Genomic DNA, 12,716 nt, shown 5'->3' on the forward strand with positions numbered 1-12,716 from the left:
TGCCTAAATGTAGAACCTTACTTTTTTCAACATTGAATTTCATTTTGTTGGATAATGCCCAATGTTCAAGTCTGCCAAGATCCTTCTGTATCTTAAACCCATCTTCTGGAGTGTTGGCTATTCTTGCCAGCTTGGTGTCATCTGCAAATTTGATGAGTTGCCCTCTATCACCTCATCCAAGTTATTGACGAAGATGTTGAAGAGTACTGGGCCTAAAACAGAGCCTTGGGTACTCCACTGCATACTTCCCTCCATGTAGATGCAATTCCATTGAGGACTACATGTTGAGTGTGGTTGGTCAGCCAGTTATGAATCCATCTGGTGATGGTGTTGTCTAACCCACATTCTTCTACTACCTAGTAGTAGGTTATGGTCTCCTTAACAAATGCCTTACTGAAGTCCAAGTAAATTATATCAACAGTATTCCTCTGGTTCACTAATTTTGTCACTTGTCAAAGAATGCAATGAGATTAGTCTGGCATGATCTATTTTTGACAAACCCATGTTGGCTTTTGGTTATTACTTTGTTTGCTTTTAGGTGTTCACGGATTTGTTGCTTGATTATCTTATCCAGAATCTTCCCTCTTATTGAGGTCAGGCTGATAGGTCTGTAGTTTCCTGGATCTATTGTTTTTCCTTTTTTGAAGATGGGAACTACATCAGTTCTTTTCCAGTCCTCTGGCAGTTCATCAGTGCTTCAGGATCTTTGAAAGATACAATTCAATGATTCTGAGATCTTGTCTGCCAGTTCCTTCAGAACCTTGGGCTGTAATCCATCCAGTGATTTAAACTCATCTAGGGTAGACAGGTATGCACTTACCATTTCCTTCCCTATTTTAACTTGTGTTCCTAGTCTGTTTTTTGTGGTGCTGTTTTTGATAGGTTGGATTGTTTTTTCCCTTTGTGTAAAGACAGATGCAAAAAGCAAGTTAAGTAGTTCCTCTTTCTCCCTGTTGCTTGTCACCTTCTTGCCACTTTCTCCCAGCAATGGACCAATTGTTTCGTTAACCTTTTTCTTGTTTTTAACTTTCTTGTTTTCTTGTTTGTTTGGAAAACGCTTTTTTTTTGTTTTTTTGTTTTTACTTTTGTCACAAGCATTTATTCATTGAGATCCACAGCTTTTCTCACTTCATTTTTACGGGCTCGGGCTATTTGCTGATATTCTGCCTTATTTATTTGCCCCTCTTTCCACTTTTTATACTTGTTCTTATTAGAGAAATTTACTTCCTGGCAAATATAGTTAATAGGGAAGTGTAGTTGATACATGAATTTAATTTCCAGCAACTCAAAGGTGCATGAATGTGAATAAATTTATTAAATGAAGAAAAGTGTCTCCTTCCTCAAAAGAATGTTATTTGTGTTCTGACAAACTGAAGTCAGTTTTAAATAATTTCCTTTGTTATGTTTTTATAAAAAAATGGGACTGTGAGATAGTTTTAAAAGCATGTACTGTCAAAAGGGAAATGCATGGAGATTAACAATGGAGTCACTGCATTTGATATTTACCTGTTTCTCCCCTTCCCCTGTTTTGCATAAATAGGAGTTGCTGGAAATTAAATTCATGAATCAACTACACTTCCCTATTAACTATATTTGCCAGGAAGTAAATTTGCAGACATAAGCTTGTTTGATTTTTATGACATATAAGAAATATTACACTTGTCCAAAGAATAGTATTTCAAAATAGTTAGGAGTATTAGATGGCCCTTTCAGTCATACATGAAGCAGGTATCCCGGATTAAGCTAGTCATCTATAATGGTATGTGAAAAAGACCTTGGGAGACAAAGCCAAGAGATGCTGCTACAGAACTGCTAGATAAGAAACCGCCTTGTCCACAACTTCATAGTTAGTAGGACAAGAGGCTCATAAGAAACCCACTCTAGTTTCTTGAGCTGTAAAGGAGATAGTGGGAGAACTGTATTTTCAGACTTGCAAAATTCTGTTAATGCAGCTTTAAAATAAAGCAGAGTTGCCTATCTGATCCTGTTTCCTATTTGGTCTACCTAGAATGGCTCACACAAATTTACAGACAATATATTGTGTGCAGCAACTACTGGATTGGAGAAAAATGAAACCTAACATGTGCAATTGACAGTATCTAAATAATATTCTTTGGATAGGAGATTCCTAACATATACTGTATAACTTGCATGAGTCTGCATTTAAGTCTATCCTAACAATACATTTTTAGAGCAGGCAATGCAGCCAGCAGTGACACTTCTAAGTTTTTATTATTTATTCTTTTATTATTGGAAAAACAATGACTGAATTAAAGTGCTGTCCATCATATTGTCCATCCTTAAGTTGGTGTCAGTCAGTGACGTGTGGTGAGGTTCATGGCTGGTGAGGCTGGTGACGTCATCAGGAAGGCGGGGATTGGGACCACATGTGCTGGAGGCTGAGGCTGCCTCAGCCTCCAGCACACGTGATTCCATTCCCTGCCTTCCTGAGCGTGCTCTGCCGGCTCGTGCTCCGCAGTCCTCGAAAGCAACTGGGGAATGATGAGAACCTTCCCCCAGTCGCTTTTGTGGCTTCATCATCTGGGCGCGCCGACAACATTTCTGCCTCTGCAGCTCCCGGGCGCGGCCGGACGGATGTAGCCAGAGCGATGCCGAGGCAGTCCGGGCGGACAAAAGAACGAGCGAGCGATGGAGGATCAGGTAGCCTCGGTGCCACTCTGGCTCCCGGATGACGAAGCCACAAAAGCGACTGGGGGAAGGTTCTCATCGTTCCCCAGTCGCTTTCGTGGCTTCGTCATCTAGGAGCGCCGACAACATTTCTGCCTCCGCAGCTCCCGGGCGCGGCTGGACGGATGTATATAATATTATAATATTATATACATATTATATACTATTATTTCATGAAGAGAGGTGAGGCTCTGCCTCCCCTGCCTCCCCTGACTGCACGTCCTGGTGTCAGTTGTTCCTTTCCTACTTTCTGCTCTGTTTAATGATGTTGTCCTAATCTTTGAATGTGCTGGTCATTATAGGTCAGGTGACTGTGTTTCCCTCCTGGCTTTGCTGCTGCTCGCCCTCCATACATCATCATAGAAGAAAACATTCACCAGTGGAGAAGGAGGCATTCTGAACTCAGGAGTCCTTTCAAAGCTGCCTCTTCTTCTCTATCTCTTTTAAGCAACTCTTGAGTTAAAATAGAATGAACTAAAAACAAAAACACGGGGAAACACTAAGGTTGACATGGTTCCAGAAAAGGGACAAGAAGATCTGTGTCTGGACTGGGCAATGGCAATATAGAATGGGATAGAGAGAACTAGATTTCCAAAATAGGAACTGATGAGGTGAGATATGAAATGAAGCAGAATCTGATTAGTTCGGCTTATTTTGAGACTAGAAAGGAAAATTACTAAAACTATTGCCAGTTTCACCCTCATTCCCAGATACCTCAAATCAAACCAGACCCAAAAGGTTTCTTGATCTGACCCTTAATTTGTTAACTTGAGAATGAAAATAAAATGCATTGATTTAAAAATAACATAAGTTGAAGATTACACAATAACTACATTTCCAGATGTGTACAGATATTTAAAGTACAAATATTTTGTACTTTATTTATGTATTATTAGTGCAATATACACACAGAGTGTATCTGGGTATCTTACAATATAATAAAAATTAAAAGGTGCTAAAACAATTAAAATTAGAATAAAAAGATTAAAACTTAAGAACCAAGATGATGGGCAGCCTGAGGGTGAGAATCTTCTCTAACATGTCAGCCACTCCCAATATAGCAGACCCCTGTCAAGATCCCAAGCCATGAAGCAGAGCACGTTTTTAGGCTCTGGAATGTAGGGATGGTCCTCAATATATGGGAATATATTCCGGAGGAAGGGGGCCACAGCAGAAAGCACTCTTCCCCTGGACTCTGCCAGCTGAAATTCTTTGGCCAATGGAACTGAAGTAGACCCTTTCCATTGGAATGAGTGGGAAAGATTAGTCACATCAGGGTAAGGCAATTCTTCAGATACCCTGGACCCTTACCATAAAGGCCATTAAAGGCAATAACCCACACCTTGAATTGTATCTGGAAGAAACTGGCGATCAGTGAAGCTCATGTAACAGCAGACTTATACATGGCACCTAAGGGGTCTGCAGAACTGTCAGTTCTTCTTCAATCTGTATTAGTTGTAGCTTCTGAATACTCTACAAGGGCAGCCCCATGTAGAACACATTGAAGTAATCCAATGGGACATGACAAGGGCATGAATAACTATGCACATAATGTGTGTGTGTGTGTGTGTGTGTGGGTGTGTGTGTGTGTTAGCTCTTGCCAAAATCTTTAAAATGTTTAATAAAAAGTCAAGATCTATTTTAACTCCAGAGCACAAGTCAGGAAAATTATTCAAAAGCTGATGGAGTTGGATAAGTTCAAGTGGAGAAGGCTATAGATATCTTTCTACTTAAAATGGATAGATGCACCAAGCAGGTACTGAAATCAATTTTATAAATAGCCCATTCCAACTCCATTATTTTATCTTGCCCCATCAGGCCTGGGAAAACAACCTGGCCCATCCAGATCCTGAATTGCAACTCAAAGCTAAGAGAAAGAAGGGCCTGAAACCCAATAGCTTTGGGAAAGGATTGCATCCCAGTCATTTCAGCTGATAGACTGGAGTAAAATATAGTTTTTGTAGTGTACAATATAGTTTCCTCAGAGCCAGTTCAACTACAAGGTCAACGTCATATAGAACAGTGAATCACAATACAGAATGATAGTTGAAAGGGACCTTGGAGGGCTTCTAGCCCAGCCATCTGCCCAAGAAGGAGAACCTAAACGGTTGGACAATCTCTTCAGAAAAACCTCCAGTAAAGGAGCAACCACAATTTCTGGAGGCAGGGCATTCTACTAATCAGTTGTTCTCACTGTCAGGAAATTTCTCCTTATTTCTAAGTTGGATTGCTCCTTGATAAATTTTTATCCATTACTTTTTGTCCTGCCCAGAGGTGCTTTGGAAAGTAGGTTGACATTTTTTCTGTGACAGCTCCTCAAATATTTGAAGATTGTTATCATGTTACCCCAGTCCTTTGTTAGACTAAATATACCCTGCAACTGTTCACCATATGTTTTAGCCTCCGGCCACCTAAACATCTTTGTTGTTATTCTCTGCACTCTTCCCGTAGCCTCAACATTTTTTAAATATCAGGATGACCAAAACTAGACATGGTATTCCAAGTGTGGTCTTACTCAAGTAGCATAAAGTGGTAATGACTCTACCTATGACTTTGATCCTATTCCTCTGTTGATGCAACCTAGGACTACATTGGCTTTTTTGGAAGCTACAGCACACAGTGGTTCCCATTAGAGTTGTAGATGCCTCTCACAATTACTGCTGTTGAGCCACCAACCACCTATTATATACCTGTACATTTGGTTTTTCTTGACTAAGTGTAGAACTTCACTTTTCTCATCACTGAATTGTTGGATAGGGCCCAGCCTTCGAGTCCACTAAGATCCATTCCTCCTAGTTTGGTGTCATTTACATACTTGATGGGTTCACCTTCCATTCCCTCACCTAAATTGTTTATGAAGATTTTGAAGAGTATCTCACTGCATGTTTCTCTCCCTGTAGGAGTGGGATAACTAGTCAGTTCATAACTGGTCTGTCATTTATGAATCCATCTAGTGCTGGTGCTTTCTACAGCACAAGTTTCTATTTTACCAAGAGGTAGGTTGTGGTTGTTGTCTAATGTCTTACTGAAGTCCACTTATATTAGGTCCGCAGCATTTCACAGGTCCACTAATTGAGTTACTTTGTCAAAAAACTGTCTGGCATGATCTGTTTTGGACAAACCCACACTGGCCTCTGGTAATAGCTTTGCTTGCTTGAGCACTTGCCTAAAAAGTTGCCAAGAGTTGGGCACAACTTAATGGTTAAAACAAACAAAAAAAGCTTTGCAGATTTGATGCTTATCTTTTCCAGGATCTTTCCAGATATTGATATTCAGGAAGATTGGGCTGCATTTTCCTGGATCCATTTTTCCCCTTTTTTGAAGATATGAACCACATCAGCAATTTATATATAGTTTGTTTGCTTGTGAGCAATAGGGAAATGTTTGCCAGTGTCTTCTTCTGGGGTTTCCCCCCCCCCCCCCGCCCCTCTTTCCAGTCTAAGCTTTCATCTTAGGAATGCCTGCTGCAAAACTAACCTATCAGTCCCTGAATTAGATGCTAGCCCAGCTATATCTTTGGTACCTTTTTCCAAACAGGAGCCCTTTCCTGATTTCTCTTAATAGTAGCAGATTAAGGAGGACACACTTTTCCCCATGTCCAGACAATGTGACTTCTGTTCGTGATCCCCCTCCCTCCCTTTCCTTTTCTTCCTTCCCTCCCTACCTCTCCCTCCCTTTCCTTTTCTTCCTTCCTTCCCTACCTCTCCCTCCCTTTCCTTTTCTTCCTTCCTTCCCTACCTCTCCCTCCCTTTCCCACTCTTCAGCTCCTCACTCGGAGTTCGAGGAATTGGCTCAGAGATCGTTCTACGCCCTTTTTGTCCTTGCTGTCGCAAGGGGTGGGTCTTGACAGCGCCGACGTTCACAGCTTCTGAAGAACCGCTGCCTCTCCTATGTCTTTATCCCTTTGGGTCAGCCCAAGAGAGATAAAAGCCCGGCGGCTGGATGGAGTTGCTCAGAGTGCGCTATAGCCCGTTGTGCCAACATGAGCTGCCTAGCCTTCCGCACGACCCTACTTGTCCTCTTCCTACTGCTCGCCGGGAGCGCCTTGCAGACCCAGGGTAAGCTGATTTCTGACCCCAGGCAGGGAGCTGCAGGTAGGAAGGCGAACGGGCGACTGTCTTCCATCCTGGGCTGCGTGACAGCTATGCGCTGATATGCTCTGCTAGCAGTCGCTGCCCTTGGGCCAAGCGAGTTTCTGAGGGATAAGAAGTCGTACAACTGTGGTTATGGAATCCTTCCCCACCGCCGCGGGAGGTTGCTAGAGAGCGCAGGGGTCTGCCACTCGTTCGTCAGGCTCCGTGCCGATTTCTCTGCAATTCTACTCCAGAAGTCGTGGTCGCTGGAGGCTTTTAAGAAGAGACTGGACAACTACTTGTCTGAAATGGTATAGGTATTCCTGCTCGAGCAGAGGGTTGGACTAGAAGACCTTTAAGGTCCCTTCCAACTCTTTCATTCTATGTTTTTACTCACTTGCTTAGAGGTACGTCGACTCGTAGTCTTATCGCAAAGAACTTTGAAGAAGGAGAATCCAGCTTCCCAGCCTCACACGCGCAAAAACAAACTCTTGTAGGGGCACCCTATCTGTAGGGAATGTTTTGTGCTTCGAAGGTGATTGTGCACTGCAGCCGCAAGACTTCAAGTTTTCATTTCTGTTTTCTGTTTTCATTTAGTGCAGATGGGAAGAGAAAGCGGTGGTACCTGGGTAGTGCAATTCGAATATGAGAATGTAGAAAACTTAGCACTAGGCGTCTGAAGGATCTCAATGCGAGAGAGAGAGAAGGGGGAGGGAGAGATGGAGGGAGAGTGCAAAAGTTCTGTGAACAGAAGATGCTTCTGAGGCAGAACGGTCATCCTCTCGGTTTGCTGTTTAAACAACAATGACACCAAAAAACAAAATATCGTGTGCTTGATGAATCTCTTCTTGAAAACTCGCCATTCCTGTGAAATCTATATGCTTTCTTGTGGTGCTTTTGCAAAACCAGGAATATTATTGATATCCACATTCATAATTTAGGACTCGAATATTTGAGCACATTCACAGTCCTATTTACACATTGAGGTGGTTTCAAACTAAAGGTGCAAAATATAACCTTGAATGAAAATAACAAATATATTTATCAACCAAAAATTGATATGTTTTTCCACTATAAAAATCCCAAGCAATGCCACATATTACAATTATAAAAAGTACTACTAAGTAAAAAAAATAGTCCATTATTTGTGTGTCAGTTGACTGAGATTATCCGATAGTGAAATAAGGGAAATTCTAATTTCTATCATGGCAAAAGAATTTGCCAAAAAAATTGACAACTCTTTTACTAGTAAAAAAACTATCACATTATAATAATTTGAAGGTCGAGTTATATACCATCAGTATGACAAGAGTTTATAATTTAACTTATTAATAAATAGATCATCTTCAAATAATTCCATAATTATTTTTAGATTAGAATTTAAAACTATCTATTTATTTCTCTTTCTACAAAATAATTTAAGGAACAAAACATTTTAGCATATTTTTCCAAATATTTTGCTTCCATGAATATTTTTTAATTATTTCGTTAAGCAAATTAAAATAATCTATATTCATATTTCAAAATCCATATATTTCTATCATTTGACAACTATTGTTCAACCTTTCATGCCTAAGGCAAATGACTCTCACTGCTCCTTTTATTATTTGTTTTCATATTTAACTTTTCTATACTATGGATATTTTAATATTTTTGCAAGTTAGAACTTTACCTTCACAAAGTAGCTGTGATTTTTTTTTTTTTGTGGCAGTTACAAAAATGTCCATGCTCTACTAGCTATGTTAAAGACAGTCTGTAGTATAACCTACAATAGCCTGGGTATATTCAAAGGCATTATGTAGCCCAAACCTCATGAAAATAGTTAATTCTTCATATCCAAATATCACCACTTTGAGAAAAAGCGGAGCCTCTCAGGTATAACTTTAAAAAACTGCTCTATAAAACCAATATAGCACTATTATACCTCCTGTTAAGGTAGCCAGGTTAGCTGGAAAAACTGGAATAGAAAAGGTGCAGAAGATGAGAAAAATGGGGAAACAATTCCCGACATTTTTTAATCAGTTTAGGTATGGTGGTTAGGTTAGGGCTTAGGTTATTCTCAGGTATATGTAAGGGTGCTTATCAAAGGGAAAACATAACAATGCAGGTAGTAACTGCATAAGCCAGAATTTTAATAGTCTGAAATTTTTTATTTATAAAATGTGAAATAAAGAAGATAGAGTGAATTACATGATAAATGAATATGATAGTTGGAGTTTGGATGCTAGCAAATTGTGTTAACATTGAGAATAACCACACAAACCCTTCAGAATGAAGTAATATTGTAAAAAAAAAAGTTCTTATTTTGTTTTTGTTTTCAGTTTATTTATTAAGACCAGGTTTCTATAGCGATAATGCAAAAATTTAGAGAAACTGGGAAGACTAAAAATGGGATTATATAATAAAGGTATAAATACAAGATGTTAAGATTATATTGATTCAATTAAAAATGAAATATCTCTCAATAAACTTCCAAAAAGAAATACAAGTAGTCCTTGACTTATAACAGTTCATTTAGAGACTGTTCAAAGTCACAACAGCACTGAAAAAAGTGATTTATCACCATTTTTCACACTCACGACCATTGCAGCATGCCCATGGTCATGTGATTCAAATTCGGATGCTCTGCAAGTGATTCATATTTATGATGGTTGCAGTGTTCCGGGATCATCATTCTGACAAGCAAGGTCAATTGGGAAATCAGATTTACTTAACAACCAGGTTACTAATTTAACAACTGCAGTGATTCACTTAACAATCCTGGCATAAAAAGTAAAAAAATGGAGCAAAATTCACTTAACAAATCTTTCACTTAGCAACAAAAATTTGGGCCTCAATTGTAGTCATAAGTCGAGGACTACCTATATCTGGTTGAAAACCTTGAGATTGTTGCAGTTCTAATATATGAACAAATGCTTACAATAATATAAAGTACTTTGCTTGCTTGTGTGGGATTTATTAATGAGAAGATAGGTTTGGAGTTGTTTATTTTTCAGTCAAAGCCTTTATCCTTGGGAGAATATTTGGAGTTAAATATTCAGTATGGATCTCCTTATTTTACTTATTGGAAAGTATAGCCAGGGGACAGATTTTGTAATAGCTCCATATATATCAGTAGGATTGCATTGTGAGTCTCTGGTTGTTTTTCCTCCACAGCAAGAGAATTGCGCTGCCAGTGTGTGAAGGTCATTTCCCATGGAATTTCAACTGCGTTAATTGCTTCTGTGGATTTCATACCTGAGGGACCACACTGCATTAGGCCTGAAGTCATGTAAGTGTCCAGGGCTAGTCTGCTGCATTTCAGTTACTCTAGGCCAGTTAAGAGCTATTTGATCTCACTCAGAAACTAATGTTATTCTTTCCACTGTCGCAGACTCACCAGGAAAGATGGGAAACAATTCTGCCTGAATACGACAATGCCATGGGTTCAGAAGGTTATCCAAAGATTTACAAAGGTATTTATAAAGATCATTTAGTAGACCTGCATGCGGAAACCACATTCTAGTACAGCTAGAATCCAGCAACAGTAATTGTTTACTAAAGGTAATGAGATTTTCAAGCAACCTGAATAAAGGATTGCTTTTTTTTTTGTTAGAAATCTGAATTCTTATTTTGTTCAAATTGTATTGCAATATGTTTCATATATATATATATATATATATATATATATATATATATATATATATATATATATATATATATATATATATATATATATATATATATATATATATATATATGTACACACAAGCACACACACACAATTTTAATAATGCTGCCAACAATTGCAATATAAATGCAGTGTAATCAGCAAGAAAATGTATTTTATACCTAACAAAAGAGGTCCTATAAACAGAAAATGTGTTGGTGCGCCTAAAGTCTCCATTAGCAAAACATAATTTAGGGTAAGATGGTCTGTTGCAGACAGAAATAGTAAATCTATCACTGAAATCACAAGGTACATGGACAAGAAAGAAAAAGTTGTATGTGGCTGAGACAGCTTTGCCTTTTTCTGCTTCTTATGTTTTCAATGATTTCTGGTCTTTTGCAGCGTACTAACCTGTGACACAAACACTATTGTTTGGGTATGTAGCTGCAAGAATAAACACTGCAACTGTGAAGAGAGAGAGACGAAGAGAGAAGGAAGAAAGAAAAAAATTGGCAGAAGACGACAATCCAAAGACTTAATTATTCCTTTGGCAGTTCCCCCTTTGTTGTATTTATTATTCAAACATATGTCAATGTATTTATTGCTACCTCTCTATATCAGCATTCACGACCATGGGCATGTTAAGATGTGTGGACTTCAACTTCCAGAGCTTCCATACACTTAAAATTCCAGTGCCATGCTCTCATGATCATCTCAATTTCTTCATATCAGATATGCAATCTACATGGTATACTGGTAATGCTCAATTTATACTCATTTGTTTACTGATCGTTCAAAGTTATAACCCTGAAAAAAGTTACTTACAACTGATCCTAACACTTATGACCATTGCACCATCCCCGTGGTCATGTGATCTTAATGTAGGCACTTGGCAAGTGGCATTTATTTATGACAGCTGCAACATTCTGGGATCATGTGGTCACCATTTGTAATCTTTCCAGCTAATTTCTAACAAGCTGGATTCACTTAATGACCACATGATTCACTAAACAACTATAATAATTTGTTTAATCATGGCATAAAATATAATTTTGGGCCCTTACTCACTTAACAATTGCCTTGCTTAGCAACATGAATTCTGGTTCCAATTGTGGTCTTAAGTCAAGGACACCTCTATGTTATACATTGAAACTAATGGACATTGATTGCCTTCTTGAATGTAATAATAGGTTGTGAGCCATAGTGGAATTTGTTTTTAAAAGTGGGATATAAAACTATTAATAAACACATACCAAAAAGCGTAAGCAGAAAGTTATCTGTATCCATGCTTTCTCTGCCAACCTTTTGGGGACCTATTCATTTCAATGGAGCTTACTAAAGGCTAAATGCAACAGCCATGTAAACACATCACCATGTTTTAACTAATACTTATTTCTATCATAAGTGGAGGTTTTTTGAAAATTTGATGACTTTGTATTTTCAATGAAAGTGTTTCAATATGACAATATATGTGGAAATGTTAAGCAACGTTTTAAAACCACTTAATTTTTTTAAGGTCTTTACTGTTTGTCTTGTATTGCCAAATTACTTTGAGGCTTGGTGGATTTGTTGATTCTGGAATACAAAAATATATATAATCACAATGAAGCCACATAGTACAATTTAAACATTTAAAAGTATGCAACTTGGGGCTGATTTATATTTATCACTTTGGTGCATGACATTTTTGTATCAATGCTCAATAGTCCAGTTTAGAAATATTAATCAATTATCTACATGATATTCTTTTTTATGTTGTCTCTTGGACAAAGTGAATCATCGTTAATATGTGACACATTATTATTTTATATATTACAAATTTAATGAAATTGTTAACAAGCTGCAATTAATGTAAAATAATTGAATATCATGGTAAAATGCCTTTTAAAAAATAAACATATCTAAGATTATTCTCCGTGTACTATTTTGAGGGCAGCTACTGTATATCAAGCCTTCTCCCACAAGATTCTACTAGAAAAGATGACTGAAACAGATATTTCATCCTCACCTTCAGAGAGAGAAAAAAGGCCCACTAAATTTTAAACCCGTCAACTTCTCATTTATACCAGGCAAGCAGTTTATCAAACAATATGTTTATGAGCACTTATGCAAGCATGCTTTAATTAACAAGAGTCAGCTTGAGTCTTCATGAAGAAATCATGCCAGTCTAATCATCAATGTTATAAACTGATTAGCTTAGCCTTTGAAAGAATGGGTCATGATGTTCTCTTTCATAAAATAGTAAAATATTGGCCAGAAATTACTCCTATTAGATTCAGATGGCTGAATGACTGCATCCAAAGAGT

General features: G+C 38.2%; 1 protein-coding gene across 1 annotated transcript; it reads left to right on the forward strand.

The window, feature by feature from the left end:
* Positions 1–6,630: 6,630 nt before the first annotated feature.
* Positions 6,631–12,320, forward strand: LOC309401841 (growth-regulated alpha protein-like; the record flags this gene model as incomplete). The annotated part of the gene is given in 5 exon segments (XM_081971130.1): positions 6,631–6,657; positions 6,659–6,746; positions 9,918–10,032; positions 10,135–10,216; positions 10,813–12,320. Coding segments are annotated over 5 exon segments (327 nt in total). The 3' UTR covers positions 10,828–12,320.
* Between the last annotated feature and the right edge of the window lie 396 nt (positions 12,321–12,716).

This window comes from Natrix helvetica, assembly GCF_964273705.1.
Source record: "Natrix helvetica genome assembly, chromosome: Z".
Taxonomy (NCBI): Eukaryota; Metazoa; Chordata; class Lepidosauria; order Squamata; family Natricidae; genus Natrix; species Natrix helvetica.